A 24,662-nucleotide genomic window follows, 5' to 3' on the forward strand; every position below is an offset into this window, starting at 1 on the left:
ATCATACAAAGAATAGTTTTTGTTATTAATAAATAGGCTTATTCCAAGCCTATTTATCAGAAAGTTTACAATTCATTTCATTGTTTTGGAAATTTGGGCACCAAGTCTAATGAATCTCTTTTGGCTGAAATGAAGAAACATGGTATAGTATTTCTGAAAAGCCTAAGGTTTCTTTTCAATAATTAGTTAATTTGGGGTAATCTTTTCTTAAAAATGTTCAAACTTTCAGGGAAAGTTAGGTTTTACTGAAGTATATCAAATCCCAGTGTTCAGTTTTTCAAATCTGATGTTAAATCTCTAATTATACCATGGGTGTTTAAATTATCTGTTTGATACTACTGAGTTGTGCTTCAATAACATAGTAACAAGCAAAATCCAAAACTCTTGGTTTTGTTATTGAGCCATATTGTATTCATCTTTCATTAATTCATAGTATAGTATTCTTCTATCAGTTTTTTAAATTGGCTGTTGTAAGAAGTCACATTCTGAATAAAGTCTCATATTGAACTTACATAAAGTTTTGGTATTTTTGTTTTGCGAGTCTAGATACAGATGTGTTTATGTCAGGGATAAAGTCCATCAGCTGGAGAATTAGAGGATTATTCATGTTTTGACACTTCTTTTCTCAAACTAATGATTATTTAACTGGTCTCATTAGAGGTTCTCAATGGATAATGATCTTTAGCTATGCCAGACATATTATATGTGTAGCTGAGTGTATAAATACACAGTTTATAGAACTCTAAGGATAAAACAGTCTGGGTAATGTTTTATCTAAGGAAAAGAGAAAATATCTCTCATTCTCCTAGAGTTTTTTTTAAAACAGCCTTATTGAGATATAATTCATATACCATACAATCCACCCATTTAAAGTGTACAATTCAATGGTTTTTAGTATATTCACAGATATGTGCAACCATCACCACAGTCGATTTTAGAAAATTTTTATCACCTCAAAAAGAAAACCTGTACTCTTTAGCTGTCACCCCCAAAACCTCCCCCCAGCTCTAAGCAACCACTAATCTACTGTCTCTATGGATTTGCCCATTCTGAACATTTCATATAAATGGAATCATGTGGTCTTTTGTGACTGGCTTCTTTCACTTAGCATAATATTTTCAAGGTTCATCCATGTTGTAGCATGTATCAGTACTTCGTTTTTATAGCTGAATTGTATGGATCTACATTTTGTTTATCCATTCATCAGTTAATGGACATTTAGGTTGTTTCCAGTTTTTGGCTATTATGAATAATGTTGCTATAAACATTCATGTACAAGTTTCTGTGTGGACATAAGCTTTTGTTTCTCTTGGGTATATACCTAGGAGTGGGATGGCTGGGTCTTAGGGTAACTCTTTGTTTAATCATATGGAGAACTGCCAGACTGTTTTCCAAAATGGCTGTACCGTTTCACATTCCCACCAGCAACGTGTGAGGGTTCTAATTTCTCCACGCCAACCCTTGTTATTGTTGACATTTTGATTCTAAGCCATCCTAGTGAGTGTGAAGTGGCATCTCATTGTGGTTTTTATTTGCATTTCTCTGATGACTAGTGATATTGAACATTTTTTCATGTGCTTTTGGCCATTTTTCTGTTTTGCTTAGAGAAATGTCTGTTCGGTACTCAGTTAAATTTTAAAGGAGATTATTATTAACCATATTAACAGCTGGTATGTGAGTATTTTAAAAACCAAAAAAAAAAAAAAAAAAGAACATAGTGATTGTTAGGGACCTACATGGATTCACTAATAAGTTACTCAAAACTAAAGTTTTAGCTTTACTAATTTGATTTCTAAGTCAAAGGGATATAGCTGAAGCTAGTATATTTTGAGTTGATCAAGGTAGTTTAGAGTGTTTCATTAATTACCCATGTTTAAGGTGGAGCAGTGTGGGCTGGATAAACTGTGGCACCCCGCTAGGATTGATACATGTCTTTCTGGAGGGCAGTCTTTAGTGTTATTTGGCCTTGGCTTTGGTCTGATAAGCATTTTTAGTGTCCTGAGTAAAGGGAGACTTGGGATGACCTAAATCTGAGTAAAAACCAGTTCAGAGGTTGAGAGAAATAGGATTCAAAATGGTTTTAAATATGTTAAAATCAGACAGATGACCGTGTTGCTTTAGGTTCAGGATGGGAAAGGGGACCTTGCTTGATAGAGATCATGTACAAAAGATAAAGGCCTTTTAGTTGACTCCAAGCTTGCTATGTGTTAGCAGTATCATGGCTGCTAATAAGAAGTTAGTGTTGGTGGCATTGATAGAAATCCATTTTCCTAGTCATAGAAGGTAGCACTTCTACTGGGCTGTGCTGGTCTAAGAGTTGGAAGAAACATTTTTTGGTTCCAGCTTGTCTGATTATTGACTGGCTTTTTTTGGGCACGTGTCTGAACCTAAGTCTCAGTTTTCTCATCTCAGAGGTGATAGTAATTATCTGGTTCTGTCTATTTCCTAGAGTTGTGAAAATCAGATAATAAAATGAGTGTGGAAATACTGAGAAAATGTAGGGCATTATGTGTGCATGATGCAGTATTAATTCTGGACACCACATTTTAAGTTGGCCACTGATAAACTGGAGCATTTCCAGGCAGTGGAACAAGGATGATGAATCAGGAATTTGGAGATGTGAAGACTAATTGAAGTGACTTGGAATGTTTAGCTTGAAGATGGGGTGGGCTTCCCCTGTTTTAGGGACACAAGAGACTTTAAGTATTGTTCCAGAATAGAACTAGAAGATAAAAGTTTCAAGGAAGTAGTTTTCAGCTCTGTGATGAGCTCTACTAGTTTAGGTGCCCTTATGACATGCGTTGAGTAGAGAACTGATGGAAAGGATTTCTGTATTGGACATGAAGTTGGCCTAGATCTCATAATGAGCAGTGTTTATTGAGTGTTTTCTATGTTCTAGGTACTATTCTGAAGGTTTCATATGCTTTAACTCATAATCCTCCGAACAACCTTATGAGGTTAGAAATCATCTCCATTTTACAGTTGGAAAAAAATGAGGCACAGAGGGATTAAGTAATTTGCCCAAGATTATAGGGCTAGTAAATTGCGGAATTAAAATTGAGACTAAGACAGTCTGGGTCCAGGAGTCGATAGTTTTAACTACTTCATTAGCAGCCAACTCTAAAAGTCTGTAAGAGTAAAAAACATTTTATTCTATTTATTTTTCCTAACTTGTTATATTATGTATGTGAAATGTTAAGAATGGAGAAACGAGGGGCTGGCCTGGTGGCGCAGCGGTTAAGTGCGCATGCTCCGCTGCTGTGGCCCTGGGTTCTCGGGTTCGGATCCTGGGCGCACACCGATGCACCGCTTGTTAAGCCATGCTGTGGTGGCGTCCCATATAAAGTAGAGGAAGATGGGCACGGATGTTAGCCCAGGGCCAATCTTCCTCAAGAAAAAAGGGGAGGATTGGCATCGGATGTTAGCTCAGGGCTAGTCCTCCTCGCAAAAAAAAAAAACAAAAAAAAAACAAGAATGGAGAAACGAATTGAAAAACCAATTGATAAAAAATTATTGTTTTGTTAAAATATTTCTTCTTCAAATTACTGGGAAAATTTTGGAAGAAATATTTTGAAATATGGGAAAACATATATTAATTCCCTTTGAAATTTACTTTGGAATGAATAAATATTTGAAGTGAAAAGCGGCTAGTTTTCAAGGAAGCTTAATACATTTACCTTTTGCTTTAAAGATGATCTCCAGCTTTTTAGATCAGCAAGCCATCCTGTTTGTGGACACTGCTGATCGCCTGGCCTCGTTGGCTAGAGATGCTCTAGTCCATGCACGCCTGCCTAGTTTTGCCATCCCATATGCCATTGATGTACTGACTACTGGGTCTTACCCACGGCTGCCAACCTGCATTAGGGTAAGTGCATTCCTTCCTCCCCCTTACCCCCAATCTGTTCTTAAAAGTTGAAGGCTTTGGCGTTGGATTCTACTGTATCATTAAGTAGCCCAGCAAAAAACTGTTCTATATTTTTAAAACAAATATTTCATATCTTTTGCTTTTTTTCCTCTATAACTAAAATTGTAGTTTTTTGAAATAAATTGGGGCCAGAATGTGAGTAGCTATCAAAATGGATGAATCTTTTTGTGTGTGTGTGTGTATGAGGGTGAACAGATGTGCGAATGTAATTTGCATCTATTTCAGATGTGAAAATACTGCCTGCTAGTTGCTTTTTGGAAGTATGTTTTAAAATTTATTGTTGTGGTAGTTGTTTACTTATGGTGCTATTGTATTTTATACTTTTAAGAAGTGGTGGAAGTCATCTAGTGACATTAAGTTGGTTTCATAAATAGAGCATGAAGATCATGTTATTACCGTAGTAGCTGGGTGACTGGTAGAATCATTGGCACTCCAATGCCTTATAGTAATGGTCACTATTATTGCACATAGACTGCAGAAATGAGTGTTGAGATTCTCTTGGGTAAGGTAAGAAAATATTTTGTTAAGACAGGTGCAGGTAAAAACTATGTCTCTTCATATGTTATTTAAAAACCACTTAAATTTTTTGTAGGATAAAATTATTCCTCCAGACCCAATTACCAAAATTGAGAAACAAGCCACACTTCACCAGCTGAACCAGATTCTTAGACATCGGCTTGTAACCACAGATCTTCCTCCTCAGTTAGCAAATCTTACAGTTGGTATGTACCTGAAGCTTATTTTTTAAGAATTGACTTGTTAGAATATTTTTTAAACAACTTTTGGGATTTTATTCAAAGAATTATCATTGTGAAGTATTGACCTACGGTTTTGGTGGTGTTGGAATCTGTGACTTGTCTGCCATATCATTTCTCTTTAGTACCCGCAGATACAATGCTGGTATTTGAAGCTGGGAAGTGGGTAAGATCACATGGGGCTGGAGGAGAGACTCGATCCCAGAGTTGAGCCTCAAGAAAGTATTGTTCATTGATGTTAGAAGAGTCGCCTTTGGTTTCTTGATGACTTGGAAGTTGGCTACTGCTTATGTAGGAACCACTGAATTGTTTGAACACTTAGAAAAGAATCTTCAATCTTTTTAAAATTTCTTATTAGCGAGACTGAAAGTTCTAGGTTAGCAGGAAGCTGCTTATTTTCTAGCAAAGTAGACTTCTTCTTCTTCTTCTAAAAGCAAATGGCCGGGTGAAGTTTCGAGTTGAAGGAGAATTTGAAGCCACTTTAACCGTGATGGGAGATGACCCTGATGTTCCATGGCGTCTTCTCAAGCTAGAAATTCTAGTTGAGGATAAGGAAACCGGAGGTAAATCATAAATACTGATTTAAATCATAAGTAATGATTTAAATGTTTGGTGTTTTTATATTATTGAAACATTCTTACAGGATAATAAATGTGTTTAGCATTTTATCCTGTAATTTGAAGCAGATTTTATAATAATCATAACTATCGACTGACCATAGAGGTTTCAGTGTTTCTCAAATATAATGTTTTTTTATGGTTTCCATAGATAATTTCAGTTCTTTTTTTTAAATTCATTTTTAATTAGTATACACTTCCTTGGTTGGTGCCATGACACGATCTGTACACTTTTCTGATTAACCACCTTCTTTTCTCCTGCCAATGGAAGATGGGCGAGCCTTGGTTCATAGTATGCAAATCAACTTTATCCATCAGCTGGTACAGTCTAGGCTCTTTGCTGATGAGAAACCTCTTCAGGACATGTACAACTGCCTACGTATCCTTCTGAAATTTCAGACATGTATTTGTAAGGATTTTGTGTCTCCCTCTTCCCCTACAATTCCATTTGCCCCTAGTCCTGAACTTTAGCAGCCTAAACTCTCCTCCTCCCCTTTTTGAGTAGAAATGGGACTGGGGAACTGGCCAGTGTGAAGAATAGTGATACATCTATAATAAACCAAGTTTTAAATTTTACTGTTGACTTTGCAGGTAAAAATAAAAAATGATGAGTTAGAAATAGTACTATTTGGAGAAAAAAAGTAGCACTATTTGGTCTACCTATATTCTCTAGACTATGATGAATTAAGGGGCAACCTGGATCTTATAATTTGTTTATATTGGTTCAAAATTAAATATAAAACCTTTTTCTAAAATTATACCACAAATTGTAACACTTTTTAGGATAAGTCGTTGGAGATATATAATTCCAGCAATTTCCTTCATAGCCAGCTTTTTGGGAATAGAGCTTTTGTTAAATGAAGTTTGCTTGTACTTCATTTGCTGTTGTAGTAATATGTTATATTAGATTTGCTTAACGAGATCCATCAGATTCTTTCTGCTTATCACTTCAGTTAGAAGTGCTACATTCCCAAACTCTAATGTTAATCCGAGAGCGGTGGGGAGACCTTGTGCAGGTGGAAAGGTATCATGCTGGAAAGTGCCTCTCCCTCTCAGTTTGGAAGTAAGTAAAGTTGGTTCTGGTGGGTTCATGCTATGACTGTAAATACTCTGTCTTTTTGTTTCTCTTTTTCTCTCATACATCTGATTTACTATATATCAATAGCTGTTCATCTCTAGCAACATGATTTTGTATAGTACAGTCCCGTGGTATTATATAGACCACATAGGACATCCGTAATTGACACCTTTCTTAGAACATGGCATGTTTTAAATACGTAGACATTTATCTATTTGTACTAAGACTGGCTGCTCTTAAAAAGTTAGATTACTCTGGGCTCGTACCAGATTGCTAAAAGACCATTAGTTTAGATTATTAGGTATTATTTTTAAAAACACACTTGCTTATCACAGTTGTACATTTTGAATTGCACCTTTTAAAAACTTTCTTGGGAGTGTTTTAGGGAGAATCAGTATCAGGCTATTTATAGTCTTCGATTCCCTGTTTGAACTTTGCTTGATTCCCGTTTTCTGTAAAGGAATCAGAGGTGAATAGACATCACTTAGAAGATAGGCTGTTTTGTTTTGGGGCTTTTTTGTATGTGTGCGTGTGTTTTACTTTTAAATTCTGTGTCTATTTTTTAAAAATGCAATAAATCAAATATTGTGTTGGATTACAGAATAGCTATCTTCCCAATATTAATTTATTTCCTCCACAAACAGTGAGGGCCTGCCATGTTCCAGGCTCTGGCTAAGGTGCAAAATAGATTGTCTCTATTTTATTCAAAGAGTTAATGGGCTGGGCTGAAAAAAATTATTTCTTTTTTCTCTTTAGTCAACAGGTTCTTGGGAGAAAAACAGGGACGGCATCTGTTCACAAAGTTACAATTAAAATTGACGAGAATGATGTCTCCAAGCCTTTACAGATTTTTCATGATCCTCCTTTGCCAGCTTCTGATTCCAAATTAGTAGAAAGAGCCATGAAGGTGAAAGATCTCAATATATTTCAGTATTGGTTTGATTGAATAAATATATTATAACTTACCATTTAAACTTTTAGCACAAATTCTTTAAAATACCTAATTGTTCCTAGGTGTTAAGAATGTTATGCTTCTACATTAGTTTTTTTTTAACATCTAATATTACGATGTATAATTTTCAAGATGTTCTTTCAAATTTTGTAATTTAGATCAGATCACCATTTTATTTTTAAAGTCCAGCATTTGATCACTATGATAACTGATACATAAGGTATCTTGATTGGTACTCACCAAAATGTTGAGCTACTCACCAAAATGTTAAGCTACCAATACCATATAAGTTTATTTTTTTGACTTTAAGTTTACTTTCTTTTACTGATTAACACTTAATCAGTGTGATTCTAAAAGGAAATATCGTGAAGCACAGTAATCTCAGGCTTTTAGAGTAAAAATGTTTAAGTTGCACATACCATTCTGTTGTTGTTTATGCAGATTGATCACTTATCAATAGAAAAGCTCCTGATTGACAGCGTCCATGCACGAGCTCATCAGAAGCTCCAGGAACTGAAGGCCATTCTTAGAGGCTTCAATGCCAACGAAAACTGTAGGTTCTTTTAAATTGGCATTTCTGTCTTGTCTTTTGTTTAAATTAATATCCACTTTTCTTTTATGAAGGGTCTGTCTTAATATGACTTTTTTTTCCTGATATACTGGTTTTGTTGTGGAGGCTGGGCATTTCTGCATTTTAACTTGTGATCTGTCAAGCTTGTCCTAATTTTTCCCTTATTTTCTTCTTATTTAGCTTGGCCTTATTTTCGAAATATTTGCATATTGACTTCCCCTTAAAACTTTTTTTCCTATTGAAATGGAAGATATTTTAACATTTAATATGAATCTTATTTTTAAAGTTTCTTCTAAGGATAAGGCAACTTTGCAAATATTTGTAATGTATTTATAAAATATGCCTCTTTGAGCAGAGCAGAATTTGTCTTTTTAAAAAATTTTTTGAATTGTTAATACATTAACAGGGTTCGAAATAAGAAATACAGGTAGACAGACACACATAGTGAAAAATCTTCTAAGTTTAATTAGCTACTAAGTATATTCAGAGCTTTGGGGGACAGTCAATCATCTAGAAAGTAAGTGCTTTTGTTCTAGGAATATAGTTTCGCAGTATCATAAGGAGCATATTTACTATCCCTACCCGTTGTTTTTGGCCATGATTACCTTGTGCCCACAGTGAACAGCCTTTAATTAAGTGAGATGATGTAGGCGAAGTGCCATATAAGTATGAAGTCTTTTTTTTTTTTTTTTTTTTTTTTGGTGAGGGAGATTAGCCCTGAGCTAACATCTGTCGCCAGTCCTTCTCTTTTTTGCTGAGGAAGATTGGCCCTGGGCTAACATCTGTGCCTATCTTCCTCCACTTTATATGGGACACCATCACAGCATGGCTTGACAAGCGGTGCGTTGGTGCGTGCCCGGGATCCGAACCCGGGCCGCTGAAGCAGAGTGCGCACATTTAACCGCTGCACCACTGGGCTGGCCTCTAAGTATGAAGTCTTAATGGCGCTAGTAGCAAAAGTACTGCCTTTCACCATCACAGAGCCCAGCTCAGTCTATTATACTTAAAAAAGCAGCTTCTTGGGTACAGACTAGTAACACTGGATTAAAACTGCTTTGATGAAGTAGATGAAAACGCTGCCTGAAGAAAAGGCAAAGTCAGGGAAATAAGTTTATATTTAGAATACAGTATTCATTCAAGGAAAGTGAAAGAATAGAGGTGAAAAAGAGGGTCTAAGACAAGCCAATGACTAGAGGGAAGGGCAACTTAAGTTAATAAAAATGCAAATACAGGCCTTAAAGAAAGGGTATGCCAGACATCTGGTGAATGTAGTGATTAAATATATTTTGAGAGGACATGTACCCTAGCTCCATCAGGGTTTAACATTAGATTCATCGGATCTTGATAATTTTAATTTAATTATAAGATGCAGTATAAGTCATCATTCCCTGCCACCACCCATTTTAATCCCTCAAATAAAGATGTTAAATACAGGCCTAAAATTTATGATTAGAAAGTATAATTGAAACTGTCATTGGAATTAGAACCCCCCTTTTTGTTACTTTTTTTAATAGCTTTATTAAAATATAATTTATATACAATTCACTCATTCAGTGGTTTTTAATATACTCAAAGAGTTGTGCAGCCATCACCACAACCTAATTTTAGAACACTTTAATCATCCCCAAAAGAAATCCTGTACCCATTAGCAGTCACTCCCCATTCACCCCTACCCCCAGCCCCTGGCAACCACTGTTCTACTTTCTGTCTCTAGATTTGCCTGTTGTGGACATTGCAGATAAATGAAATCATATGTCTTCTGCATATTATTTTTAGTATAATGTTTTTGAGGTTTGTTCATATTATAGCATGCTTTAATACTTAATTTTTATTGTCAAATAACCTGTTGTATGGATAGACCGCATTTTGTTTATCTATTCATCATTGATGGACACTGGGGTTGTTTCCACTTTTTTGCCTATGACGAATAATGCTGCTGTGAACATCCATGTACAAGTTTTGTGTGGGCATATATTTTCATTTCTCTTGGATATACACATAGGAGTGGAATGGCTGGGTCATAAGGTAACTCTGTGTTTAACCTTTTGACATGTTTAACACCACTTTATAATTCCACCAGTAGTGTGTGAGGGTTCTAATTCCTCCACATCCTCACCAACACGTTATTGTCTTTTTGTTTCTAGCCATCTTGGTGGGTGTGAAGTGGCATCTCATTGTGGTTTTGATTTACATTTCCCTAATGATTGTTGAGCATCTTTTCATACATCTTTGGAGAAATGTCTATCCAGATCCTTTGCCCATTTTATAATTGGATTATTTATCTTTTTATTATTGAGTTATGAGTTCTTTATGTATTCTGGATACAAGTCCCTTTTCATGTATCGTGATTTGCAAGAATTTTCTCTCATTCTGTGGGTTGTCTTTTCACTTTCTTTATAGTGTCGTTTGCTGCACAAAAGTTTTTAATTTTGGTGATGTCCAGTTTGTCTATTTTTTCTTTGTTGCTTATACTTTTGTTGTCATAACCTGAAGAATCCATTTCTTAACCCAGTGACATGAAGACCTACTCCTATGTTTTCTTCTAAGAGTTTTATGGTTTTAGCTCTTACATTTGGATTGCTTTCTGAATTAATGTTTGTATATGGTGTGAGGTAGGGGTCTAGCTGTGCTCTTTTGTATGAGATATGTAGTTGTCACAGTAACATTTTTGAAAAGACTGTTTTTTCCTCATTTAATTGTCTTGGCACCCTTGTTGAAATCTCCTTTTGTTCTTAAAGAAAACTTTAGAGTATTTTTGTAATCTTAGTTTTTCTAATTTCTAATTTTTCAAAATAGTAAAATTCTAAAATTTCATTTGTTGGGATTGTAAAAAATAGGGGTTTGTGATCTTTTGATAGGCTCTGGTTTACTTTAGTATCATCTGTAAACAAGACTTAGTAAGTTAAAAACTCAGTAGGATTGCCCAGGGGGTATTCAAATTACTTAGAAAAATAGACTCTAAGCATGTGTTTACATAGGAATAGTTTTGTGTGCTGTTCGTATAAGTTGTGAAGATTTTTCTTCAGCATTTTGTAGGGATGTCGCTGCTTGAGTAGCCAGAAGATCTGAGTTCAGTTGCGTGCTCTTGAACAAGTCGTTTATACTCTTTGGGCCCCATTCTCCTCATCTGTAAATTGAGGATGTTAGTCCAGGCTCTTCCTAGATCTCTAACTCTAGTGGGAGTGTGCTGCAGCAGTGGTTTTCAAGCCCTAGGTGTCTATAGAGTCCTCGGTGTTAGAGAAAGATGCTTCAGAGACTGTTCTGGAGGAGAGGGAGGTGCTTGCATATGGGGTTGAGCCCCTCAGTCCTGCTTTAATCAGAACATTTCTGAAAATGAGGACTGCTATAGGAAAGGGTCTACTAACCTACCATTTTAGGACATAGGCTTTAACTTGTTTTTTATTTATTTATTTATTTTTTAAACATTTATTTTATTTTTTGTGTGTGAGGAAGATCAGCCCTGAGCTAACATCCATGCTAATTTTCCTCTTTTTGCTGAGGAAGACCGGCTCTGAGCTAACATCTATTGCCATTCCTCCTCCTTTTTTTCCCCCAAAGCCTCAGTAGATAGTTGTATGTCATAGTTGCACATCCTTCGAGTTGCTGTATGTGGGACGCAGCCTCAGCATGGCCGGAGAAGCGGTGCGTTGGTGCGCGCCGGGGATCCGAACCCGGACCGCCAGTAGCGGAGCGCGAACACTTAACCGCTAAGCCATGGGGCCGGCCCTTTAACTTGTTTTTTAAATTCATGTTCACACATTTATACTGTACATGTAGTCTTACTTGATGGGAAAGTGTGCTTTAGTCAGATCCTTGACTGGTACCAGGGGCTGTTCTTGGAATCCCTTAGTGTAATCACCCTTAATCAGCTGGCTTTTCTTCCAGCTCCTCACTGGAATAAGCTGAGGAGATGAGTAGCTCAGAGATTGGAGCGTTTCAAGGGATTGCCAAGGGAATGCACAGAAAGCAGATTTTAGACAGCCCAGATGGCCCAAATGGTGTGGTGTCTTGAAGGCAGGAGGTAGGAGTGGGAATGGCTCAGGGGAGAGTAGGCAGGACTTTGGAGAGAAGTTCAAAAAAGGCAGTGCAAGGCATTAAAGGTAACTTGCCATGTGGCCCCATCCGCAGCATTGCCTGACTCTTGGAAGCCAAGGTGCTCTCCTTGTGTCGTGCTCTGTCAGTGCTGGAATCAGGGTATCGAGATCAGCTGGTAAACTGTGAACCACACACAGCCATTCCTAATTGGGCTTAGTTGCTTCTCTTCAGTCTTCACGCTTGTATTACTGTCTATTGGTTCATTTTCATCTTGTCCTCAGTAAACAGATATGGAGAAATAAAAGAGGAGATATCTATCTATATAGATACAGATATATAGATATAGGTATATTCCTGCTGCAGGAAAAAGTAGCGTACAGTCCTATCATCTTCCACTGCCTTTAATTCTCCCTTCTATATTTTATTCATAGGTGTCTCCACTTTTGTATACCTTAACACCTGTGCCTTTAAATGCTTGAGGCCTTACATATTTTATTTTCTGTAAAGAAAAATATGGACATTGGCAGTCATAAAATATGTTCATAGATATACATCAAAGTATTTTCTATCTTTTGTGCTGTGTTCTCTATATTCTCTGATGCCCTATCTTTTGAAGAATACTCAATTTTGATAATTAGATTGAAATTATGATTGTTATTTTACTTGTCAGAACTAGTTTTACTCCATTGCTACACTTGAAAGGTTTAGCTTTAAAGAATACATTCCTACCTCATTAGGAATTATAATAGTACAGGTATGTTTTTAAAAATCAGCAACCCTGCTTCAAATCTATAAGCACTTTTTATTAGATTAACATAGTAACTTCAGCAAAACATGATTTGAACTAATTTGTCACACTGGTCTGAATTATAAAATATTGTAAAAGAAATTTCTATTTGTGCCTTTTTTTTTCTTTTTTTAGGTGAGAGTTCTGCTGGACTTGCATGTTAAACATTTGTATACAAATATGTATTCAATATACTTGAAAGCAGTTTATTTTTGTCTGGTTAAATATATCTCCTGCAATCTTTTTACTTTATTAATTTGATAATTTGTTTGTATAGATAGTAACAATGGTAATTTCACCCATTTTAATTATTGCAAATTCATAATAAGAGGTTTCGGTTTGTTTCTTTGATTCATATAAAGGAGTACAGATAATGTACATTGTTGAGCACTTTGCTTTTTAAAACACCTTTAAAAATTTGTCATTTCTTCCTCCTAAGGACCCATGGCATGGACAGGAAGATGTTATTGTCCTTGTTTAACAGAGTAGCACAGAGACGTCACACCTGGTGAAAACCTGGGCCTATATTACCATTCTCCTCACTGCTGGCCTTTCTTCTGTGTTGTAGCTTTAGAGGAATATGGTGACCAGAAGAGCGTATTCCTTTTACAATTCCTCAATCTGATCAGCACATGGTGTGCTTTCAGTGCTTGGCTCCTTTACTGGATTTTGTTATGCCAACTTGTGGGATTAAGGGAAAAGTTAATTGGGTCTGGTGGAAATCCTATGAAACTCTAGAACAAGTATATTGGCAGCTTTGGGAATTTGTTTAGCAATTGCCTATGTTCTTATTTCATCTGTGACTTGAAAATGAGGTACATAAGTAACTTGAAAAAATTTTTTTCCTATGTAATCAATAATGTTTAATAGCTTTCAAGTGTTTTTTTAAACACATGGGCTCTAATTGCCAGAAAACCTCTCTTTATGAAGAATGGCATTGAAAATATTTAGGCCATTCTATTTACCAAACAACTAATTTTCTTCCCACTATATAAAAAGAAAATCCTTAAAAGTTAACTTATTAGTAATTACTGAATGAAAGTAAAACTAGAACTCAGCTCACTGGTGAGGTTAAATTTTCACTAGCTATTTTAACCATTTTTAAGGAATCTTAGAATTTTTTTGCTATAGTATTTAAGAAAAATATGTTTATTTCAAGTCACCTTGAAGATTACATGCTTCCCTTTAAGCTGCTGATTGACATAATAGTACTATTTCAGTTTTGCAAAATCATGTTTTTCCTCTAACAGTCAGGATTGTTCAATAGTTGGTTCATTTCTACTAACTGAGAAATATTTTTTTTAAACATTCAGATAGAAATATAATTTTTAATTCTTAACTGTTCAGCTTCCATAGAGACTGCACTTCCAGCTCTCGTTGTTCCCATCTTGGAGCCCTGTGGTAATTCGGAGTGTCTACACATTTATGTAGATTTGCATTCTGGAATGTTCCAATTGATGCTTTATGGACTTGGTAAGTTACTAAATGATATAGTCACTCAGTGTAAGGAAAAATATTTTTAACAAAAGCAAAATAAAAATTTTCTGTCATTAGGTATTGGGAGGGGTGGTATAAGCAGTGGAAAAAGTAGATCTGGAAATAAAAACTCTGGCTGATGTCTGTTCCTTGGGACCCATTTTAACTCTGCTTTGGATTTTCTTGTACTGGGAGTTAAACTTCCCACTATGAAGTACATTCATGTTGTTTCTCTTATGTAAAAGTGGTAATGTTGATGGCTGATGTTTTTTAGTTTAACTATTTTACCACTAATAGTTGGTTGAGGTGGAGATGATTACAAGGGATTCTAATGTCCTTCATGGCTGAAGAACTCATTTATGACAGTATAAACATCTAAGATGACTTAGGGTACAGAATCCTGGAGGAAAGGATTTTTTTCTGGCTTAAACATGGTAGAAATTAAAGTTTGTTTTCTAACATATTCTGTTACCAAATTGGTGTTCTCAAATGATAAAATACTAGGAACTGAGTGTTTTTTAATTGCTAATGGAACATTGTTCTTGAATGTATTAGCACATTTGCCATTTAAAATTAATATTGAGCTAGATAAGACTGATGAAAGTAAAAGGTTTTCTAGTTATATTGTATGGCTATAAAGATAGATTTTTCTATGAACTGCTCGTGGAAAACTATCCTCATTACTTTAAATCACGTCACATTTATGATGACTAAATGATGTAACACATTTAACTATGGTTCCAAACCAACAAGGCAATTGTTTGTTCTTCACAACTTTTTATTTAACTGTTTTGTTGATTATTAATGCAGTACATACTCAAAAATAAAAAACCTGTGTAAAAATGAGAGAAGGAGCAAAAAATAGTTACCTGTCGCCAATCATTGCTATTTTAGGAGATGTATGCTTGTCTTAGCTCAGGCTGCCGTAAAAAAGAACCACGGAGTGGGTGGCTTAAACAACAGAAATTTATTTTCTCATAGTTCTGGAGGTTGGAAGTCTGAGATCAGGTTGCCAGCATGATCACATTATGGTGAGGGCTCTCTTCCTGGTTTGTAGATGTTGGCCTTCTCGCTATATCCTCCCATGGCAGGAAGAGAGAGAGCAAACTCTGGTGTCCCTTCTTATAAGGGCACTAATCCCATCATGAGGGCCTCACCCTTTTGACTTCATGTAAACCTAATTAACTGCCAAAGACCTCACCTCTAAATACCATCACGTTAGGAGTTAGGGCTTCAACATATGAATTTTGGGGGGATACAATTCAATCCATACCAATGCTCTTCTAATTTTTTCTATACTTTTTTCTTTAGTTGAAATCATTTTATATTTTGCTTTTTGCTCAGCATTCTATTATTAGCATTTTCTAGAGTCATTAAAAATTCTAAATGACATTTAGCAAGCTAATCTTCAGCCAACAGTTCTTGCTTTTGCCAGAGACCATTTGTGTTTGATAAACATTTTTAATGAAGTTTTATAGTTTTTATAATTTTTAAGGTTTTAAGTCTAGTAATACTATGAGTTTTAAATACATATAAGTTAAAAATATTAATTAACTAGACTAAGAGTTTTGGGAATTAAAATACAGGCAAAGAATTAATTCATGTATTTGTTACTTGTTCTTCCTGCTAGTGTACATTTGCTGTTAATTAGTTGTCTTAACTATAACTCTCCCTAAATGTTAAAGAGAGACAACAAATTAGGTTAGTTTATGCCTGATGATGCCTTTAGTTTAGTTTTTCTCTGACTCAAAAATAACACTACTTTCTGCCTTAGACAATTTTCATTTAAGTTTTGGGCTACCTAGGTATTTTGTGTCTCATGTAAGCAATTAATTAATGAAGTGCTTTATTCTATAGACCAGACCACGCTGGATGACATGGAGAAGTCTATAAATGATGATATGAAACGGATCGTTCCTTGGATTCAACAACTTAAGTAAGCTTATTTATTTAGCTCAAGACTAAAAATGGAAACGTATTTGGCAAGATATATCTTCTCCATTATTACTCTTGATCAGTCACTGTCCTTAATGTTTATGACATGAAACTTGAGCACCTTTTGGTACTTAGAATCTAAATTCTCTTGAAATAGGTCCAAGATGGCAGTGCTTCCTATTAAATTCCCCTCTAGAGCAAATACAGGTATGAAGGGCATAACACTCAACTTTCATTCCTTGCCACATTTTCTCCTGTACGAGCGCTCTACAGATCACTTACACAATGAATTTTATTGTATCTAGTCTTCTCTGCAACAGAGTCTTATTTGTTCTTATCCAAGATAATCTTCATGTTGTGAATCTACCAGCTGATAACTTTCAGAACAGTCATTTCTACTTCTTTAATACTGTCATTCAGTTTGTCTCAAAATCTTTTGAATGCTTCATACTGTTAAACTAAATAAAATTGAAAATGGAGCTAGCACTAATTCTATGACGCTTCATTACCACCCTGGTACACAGGTACCTTTATTGCAACTCAAACAAATTCTCTTTTAAAATTAATAAAACAAAATTCTAAGGGATAAAAATAAATTTCAGAGATCAAAACCCAAACTGGCAAATGGAGAGAGGGGAGCGACTAGACTGTTCAGTGGGATCTACTGATTTTGTGATCTTCTAGCCTATCCCTTCTCCTTGTGCTGGTTTTGGTTTTGTAAATATTTGAAGAATTTGATATAATCAAGTAATTTTTTCATTAACAAGACATGATTTTTAATGCCAATAGATACATAATATTATATGAACCTTCTTTTGAACAACTGTTTGGTTTATCTGTATATGGAAAAGGGTGGTATGCTGGGTAACAATTTCTAAAATTTTTAGTAGTTAGCATCATTTTTTGTGCATTTTGGCCAAACAAGGTTTAAGTACTTAAATCCTTAATAATTCACATCTTGTATAACTTGAGGTTGTTTATCTGGCAGTTCCAGCTAGCAGAAATACAACCTAAAACCAGAAAGCTAAGTCCCAAAAGCCTTAAACTTATCAAATGTTTGTCTATACTTAAACTCATATAATCTATTCATAAGAAAGGTCCCCTAGTTGTCACTTGTAATAGTGCTTCTCAGATGATCTTTAGTGAATGACCAGTTTACCACTAATCTATCATGAGACATTAATTTTTTTAAATAACTTTATTGAAGTATAATTTGCATACCATAAAATTCACTCATTTTAAGTGTACAATTCAGTGACTTGTAAATTTACTGAGTTTTGCAACCATTAACTGCAATCCACTTTTAGAACATATAGAACATTTCCATCACCTCAAGAAGTTGCTCATTTACAGTTAATCCCCATTCCCAACCTCAGCCCTAGGCAACTATGAGTCTACTTTCTGTTTCTGTAGATTTTCCTTTTCTGGACATTTCATGTAAGTGGAATCATAAAGTATATGATATTTTGTGACTGGCCTCTTTCACTTAGTATAGTGTTTCAGGTTTTATCCATGTTGTAGCATGTATCAGTGCTTCATTCCTTTTTATGGCTGAATAATTCTCCATTGTATGGATAGACCACATTTTGTTTATCCATTCATCAATTGATGGACATTTGGGTTGTTTCCACTTTTTGGCTATTATGAATAATACTGCTATGAATATTCATGTGCAAGTCTGTGTGTGGACTTACATTTTCATTCCACTAAGAGTGGAATTGCTGGGTCATACTGTAAATTTGTTTAACTTTTTAAAGAAACTGCCAAACTAGTTTCCAAAGTAGCTCTGCCATTTTACAATCACATCAGCAATGTGTGAGGGTTTCCATTTCTCTATATCCTTGCCAACACTTATTACTGTCTTGGACTATAGCCATCCTAGTGAGTGTGACAAGGTATCTCATTGTGGTTTTAATTTACATTTCCCTAATGACTAATGATGCTGAGCATCTGTTCTTGTGATTACTTTTTTTATAATATGCAATGAAAACAAATTCTAGAAAAAAGATGAAAAAACATGTACAAAATATAAGCCTTAATTTTTTTATTATTAGAGTCAACAGACATAAAATTACATTTTAATAAACATAATCAAAACAAACACTGTAAGAAAAAAGAAAATTCAAAATTTATACATTTTTTATTGAAAATACACATATAGGCAATTAATGTAGAAAATTGACTCTTATGCTCAAATTTTTTGTTCCATAAAGTCATAACAAAACAAAAAGTCAGGAGTAAAATAGCAATTCCATATACACTTTGAAAAGAATATTCTTATATTTAGAATGTATAATGTAACAAATGAGCTTGTTTCTTGCCTGTTGTAACTTATCTAGGTTAAATTGATAATGATGCTAATCACAGGAGATAATGTATATCTTAACTGTTTTTGTGTTTTTCTTTTAATAACATACGTAGTAGAGATACCAGTCTCACAAAGGTATGTTGATGGGACTGGAAGTAAAGATTTGAAAGTAATTTTAGCAAGTTCAGGATATTCATTTTTAACTTTTATCCAAAATGAAACAAGTATTCATGTATTTTCAAAATTTATCTTTATTTCTTCATTAGTAGCCAGTTCTAGTAATTGATCCTGTGAAGTTGCAGTTAAATTCAAGTTGTTTTTCAGGGAGAAAAGTGGTTTCCAGATTTTATACATTATTGGGTAATAGTTGACAAACTACCCTTAAAATGTCGTATATTATAACATGGTTTTACTGCACATGACTAGTATGCGGTTTGTACCATATGCAGCTCACCTGAACTGGTGAGCAACAGAACCTGAACTGGTCTATACCCTGTTCAGCAAGGCGAGCCTACTGATCATGAACTTGGATATTGTGGCATTGTTATGTTGCCGTGGAGGTTTCTAAATTTGTATTCTTATTTTCTATAGTCTCATTATGAGTCAGTGAGAGTTTGTGGACCAATCCTTTTATCCCTTATTCACGTATTATATGGTGTTCTAGCCTCAAGGATAGATAATCAAATAGAAGGAATGAGAGGAGTGCTGTAAAAAGCATCAAAGTGAAATCTGGTGGCTTAACTGAGAGAGAGGAGAGAAAGAAGGAAATTAATACTTACTGGCACCTGCTAGGTATACTTGTCACTTGATACACAGTTTAAAAACTGGAACTATATATCTCCAGTGATACCAGAAAAATGAAGTACTTTTATACTTATTTATTGTTTGTTGTTCTATTTTGTTTTATAAACACTTCAGGCATTTTATAAAGGATGTTGAGATTAGTTTGTGCTGTCATAAACCATAGGAAATCTGTCATCCCCTATAATAAACTGATAAGAGTGTCTGAGCCTTAATACTAGTTAATTCTACCTTATAACTAATCAAAATCATTCACATTGCAGTTTAAACTCCTTAAACTAGAACTAGAACTAATAGTCCAATATAAAACTAGAGAAATGATTCATCACTGTGGTCGTGTATCCTTTTACTAGTTGGGTTAAATTTTAAATTAATTGGTTTTTTAGTGGTCTTCAATAATCTATTTATAAATCAATAGCACACAGTTAATCAGAAAACTCTACAATTTTATGATGTGGATTATCTCTTTTAAATTAAGGTTTTGGCTTGGACAACAGCGTTGCAAACAGTCTATAAAACATCTGCCTACAATAAGCAGTGAAACATTGCAGCTGTCCAATTACTCAACCCATCCTATTGGAAACCTTTCTAAGAATAAGCTTTTCATTAAACTTACCCGTCTTCCACAATACTACATTGTAAGTATGCAAAGGGGTGATTTAGGTGATTGAGTTCAGTAATTGTATTAGTATCTTTAATGATTTATTGTTTAATTTAATTTGCAATATTTTATTGCGTATTTGACTTTTGTATAGTGATTTGCAACTCAGGAGAGCGAGGAGAGAGGACAATCGTGTCTCTAAGAAATTATATAATGATCAGGCAGGGTTGGGGAATATAAGGTATGCCGCCACCCCTCACCCTAGGACTCTCCGATAGTGAGGCCTGGTTTCTGCCTGGAATGAGGCGTCTCCTCTGTATAAGAAGAAAAAATTTGAAAGCAACTACTCTGAAGCTCTGGAGATGTTTTGGTGTCAGATAAACTTGTTTGATTTTAATTGAATGTTAACTTGCATAATGCAGACTTTTAAATATGGGCTGCCTCAAGTAGCTTTATTTTCTCATCTTTCATTGATTGAAGGCGTATATATCTGTTTTACTGACTGCATGTACCTTTCAGAGCACAGTAAGATCTTTTCTTCTTATTTTTCACTCTTTCTAGGTGTTTTCCAGTTAGTTTCTCTGAGATCTTTGAACTGGTTAAGATTTCCAAGAATTTGAAATATGGACTCACCTTAGTTTATTTCCTTGCTTGTAGAAAGTTCTGTGTACGCCAAGTAGATACTTTTGGCTAAGACTCAAAGGTGTTTGAATAATAATTCAGGATTGTTGGTTGAAGGTAATGGGAGTAAATTTTTTTAAGGTTTTGAGTTGTACTTTTAAAAGATATCTTAAAAAGGTACCCTGTATAGCCTGACATATCTTAAGTTAGGGTTACTTATGTAGTCTAATAAGTCTATCATTGATGTGAATTTCACTTTTTTCTGAATTTTAAAACACCAGCTGTGGAACTAGATTTGGCACGTGACAAAGGATTATTGTTTCAGTTCTCAGTGAGCTGCCTGGTCTACATGTGAAATGATATGCAGAATACTCACATAATAATCAAACCTGTGAATACACAAAGATCTCTTATCCTCAGCGACATACAAAATAAAATGGTTATAATTTATTATTTTCTGACCTATTTTGTGTCAACAAAAAGCCAGGCTTTGGTTTCAATGATTAGTGATTTATTATAAAACAATAATTTGTTTCACGTGATTTAGATACAGAACTGAATATATGTTACTCTTCATCCTCTCTTAGGGATGACACATTCGTAGAAGTTGGAAAAAACTGCTACCATGGACATTAAGAAGAACAGTTGGAAAGGCTTGCTGCCTTTAAATGTCTTTCAGCCATTTTATTTTGTCAGCTTTAAGATATACTTGACCTACAGTAAAAATTCAGACTTTTTAGTGTCTGAGTTTTAATAAATGCATACAGTTTTGTAACCTCCATTTCAACAGAACAGATCCATCACCCCCCCAAAATTTCCTCATGCTGCCCCTCTATAATCAAACCCTCCCTTCACTCTCAACTCATGACCACTGACCTGTTTTATGTCTCTGTAGTTTTTGCCTTTCAGTCAAATTTCTTTCACTCAGCATAATGTCTTTGACTTTCATTGATATTGTTGTGTTTATAATAGTTCATTCCTTTTACTGCTGAGTAGTATTTCATGGTATGGATGTACCACAGTTTGTTTAACCAGTCTCCTGTGATAGGACATCTAGGTTGTTTCCAATTTGGGGCAGTTATGAATAAAGCTGCTATAAGCATTTGCATATAGGTTTTTTTGTGAACTTAAGTTTTCATTTCTTTTGGATAAGTAACTAGGAGTGGAATTGTTGGGTCATATGGTAAGTGAATGTTTAGCTTTAAATAAGAAACTGTCAAACTGTTTTCCAAAGTGACCAGACCACTTTGCGTTCCAGCCAGCAATATATGAGAAATCTAGTTGCTCTACTTCTTGTCAGCACTTGGCATTGTGATTTTTTAAAAAATTGTAGCCATTCTGATAGATGTGTAGTGGTATCTTATTATAGTCTTAATTTACACTGCCCTAATGACTAATGATGTTGAATATCTTTTCATGTGCTTAATTGCCATCCATATAGCCTTTGGGGAAGTGTCCATTTTACTTTTAAGTCTTTTATTTCCTCAGGTGCATAAGTGTGATGCTTAGGTGTTGGCCAAACAGTTTCCTGAAGAGAGTAGGGGTGGGAGAGGGAGGCAGAGAGAGAGACAGGAAAGTGTATGTTGGTTAAGAGCCTTGTCCAGTGGCATTTATTTCTCTCACTAAAGTATTTAGAGGACTTTTCTTAAATTTTAGGCAGACCTTGTAAGCTGCTATAGTGGGTAAGAGCAAGGTCTCTGGAGCCAGACTCCTGGGATCAAAGCATGAGTCCATCACTTCTTAGCTCTGAGACCTTGGGCAAGTAACCTGACTTTTTTCTGCCTCAGTTTCCTCATCAGAAAAATGAAGATAATAATCCCTACTTCACAGAGTTATTAGGAGGATTAAACGTGTTAACATCTGTTAAGTTCTTAGGACAGTACATTGCACATAGAAAGCCCTATATCAGTGTTAACTATTGTTGATGTTGTTGTTATCCTTATCCTTACAGTGACCAGATTTTTCACTTGAAAAATCAGGGTTTATTTTTATATCCTTCCAAGTATGAGAGAGAGCTGTCATCTTTCTCTGCCATAGTAGTGGAATTCCTAGGATGTTTTAATGGTGAAGGGAGACAGGAGGGCAATTTAAAATAGATACCACTCTAGAAAATATAGCAGATGCACTGGACTTAAGCATAAAATGTTTTCAGCTTATAAGCTATGGTGTGAATATCAAAAACACCTAATAGTCTAATGTCCCATTTGGTATAGTTTATGATTACTTTTAGCGTTCTTTGGTCTGATCTGTTTTTTAGAAAGCAAATTATATATTTACTACAAATGCTTTTTTTGATGTTGTGATTGCTTTGTTCTTGTTTAAAGAAAAAAGACATCTACATTAGATTTATAATTCTGAGCCCTACTTGGTATAAGGAGGAAAATGTCCAACACTTATTATTTCTTTGAGTCTCATTTCTGATTTGGGCCTTTTTAGGTTGTGGAGATGTTGGAGGTTCCAAATAAACCCACACAGCTGTCATACAAGTACTACTTCATGTCTGTGAATGCCGCAGATCGTGAAGACAGCCCTGTCATGGCACTCCTGCTGCAGCAGTTCAAGGAAAACATCCAGGAATTGGTTTTTCGTACAAAAACCGGGAAACAGCCTAGAACTGGTAACAAGCACAAGGTATGATCACATGTGGAAATGAGCACAGAATTTGTGTATGTTAACTTTGTTGTGTTCTTTAACCATTTTTAATATGGGAAAGAATTAGATATGATTTTTAAGAGATTGGGCAGCAATAAGGTTTAAGTAATAATTATCTACATTTCCTTGAAAATGCTTTTAATTAATAATTAATTATACACCATTTTCCACAAGAGAACTTGTTAAAAAGACAGTGTTTACTACTAAATTTCCGTTGTTTAGGTCAATATTTGCTCAGTAAATATTTGTTAAATGAATAACATTTTTTTTGGCTAACTTTGAGCTTTGTTACAGTAGTTTAACTGCCTTAACTAATTGCATCACATGTACTTTTTTACCCACTTGTGTTCTTTATTAAATTCTAGTTGTCTGATGATCCGTGTCCAGTAGAACCCAAGAAGACCAAACGATCAGGAGAAATGTGTGCCTTCAATAAAATCCTAGCTCACTTTGTCGCTATGTGTGATACAAATATGCCATTTGTAGGACTTCGGTTGGAGGTAATTTTTTTGAACAATTTTGGCTACTCTAAATGAAAGAGTAATTTTTAAAATGCCTTGCTAAAGCTACATGGATTCCTTTAGGAGAACCAGAATGGTGGTGATCTTGTTCATTTTGGGAGGAGTGGGGTTGAAATCATAGCATCTCATGGTATACATTTAAAACATGACTTAAATTATTTTATCTCTCTGATTCCAAATTGTGGGCCTTCTGCTCTTTGTGAAAATGTAAAGTAAATTCTTTCCAGTTAAAAAAAGGACAACTTTTGAGAATTAACATCTTTCGTATACCTCTTAGTAGGAGCATTATTTAACTCTCTTAGAAATGGTCAGTTGATAAAGGGGTGGCTTAGGTGAAGCCATGCATATTGCTTACACACTAATAAAATTGGGTGTTCCTTTCTGTGAAGCAGGTCAGGAAGAATATTAAACCAAGAAGCAATAACCTTATGCAAAATTAGTATCTTTCAAGAATACACAGTTGTGATATCTAGCATGATCCCCAAACATAAAAGTAAAGGGAGGTAACACAACCTGTAGTTTTATATTTCCAAAAAGGGCTTTGGCCAAGGATCGGCATCCCTTAAAAGTGATACACTAAAACCTTAATTATTTCCCTGTAGTTTAACGTTTTACTTTTTGTAAGACTCTTCCTCTCTCTAAGTTATTGTGAATGCAGAAGAGACCTGGAAATGTGCAAGTAGATTATTTCAGTTGAGCTTATGATGATAGTCTTGGGAAGACTTGTTGAAAACACTTTCATGCTTTAGAGTAGGGATCAGCAAGCTTTTTCGGTAAAGGGCCAGATAGTACATATTTTATGTGTTGTGGATCATATGGTCTCTTATTACAGCTACCCAGATCTGCTGTTGTGTGAACCAGCCATAGTTGTTATTTAAACAAATGAGTATGGCTATGTTCCAATAAAACTTTATTTACAAAAATAGGCAGTGGGCTGGATTTGGCCCATGAGCTATTGTATACTGACCCCTGCCTTATAGGGCTTCGGGATATGAAGGCAGAGGATAAGGTGTGAAATTGTGAAGAG

The 24,662-nt window shown here is 35.1% G+C and overlaps 1 protein-coding gene across 4 annotated transcripts in view; it reads left to right on the forward strand.

The window, feature by feature from the left end:
* MED14 (mediator complex subunit 14) overlaps nt 1-24,662 on the forward strand; it is a 67,367-nt gene that overhangs the window by 10,560 nt on the left and 32,145 nt on the right. For all 4 annotated transcript variants that reach the window (XM_014791058.2, XM_087427793.1, XM_087427794.1 and 1 more), the window contains exons 4-15: nt 3,692-3,865; nt 4,518-4,647; nt 5,115-5,243; nt 5,569-5,676; nt 6,228-6,360; nt 7,132-7,282; nt 7,769-7,880; nt 14,068-14,193; nt 16,054-16,132; nt 19,719-19,878; nt 22,899-23,093; nt 23,480-23,614. In XM_014791058.2, the coding sequence (XP_014646544.1) occupies nt 3,692-3,865; nt 4,518-4,647; nt 5,115-5,243; nt 5,569-5,676; nt 6,228-6,360; nt 7,132-7,282; nt 7,769-7,880; nt 14,068-14,193; nt 16,054-16,132; nt 19,719-19,878; nt 22,899-23,093; nt 23,480-23,614 (1,632 nt within the window). The remainder of the gene's footprint in view (nt 1-3,691; nt 3,866-4,517; nt 4,648-5,114; nt 5,244-5,568; nt 5,677-6,227; nt 6,361-7,131; nt 7,283-7,768; nt 7,881-14,067; nt 14,194-16,053; nt 16,133-19,718; nt 19,879-22,898; nt 23,094-23,479; nt 23,615-24,662) is intronic.

Source organism: Ceratotherium simum, chromosome X, assembly GCF_057802395.1.
Source record: "Ceratotherium simum simum isolate JZ-2026a chromosome X, ASM5780239v1, whole genome shotgun sequence".
Classification (NCBI taxonomy): domain Eukaryota; kingdom Metazoa; phylum Chordata; class Mammalia; order Perissodactyla; family Rhinocerotidae; genus Ceratotherium; species Ceratotherium simum.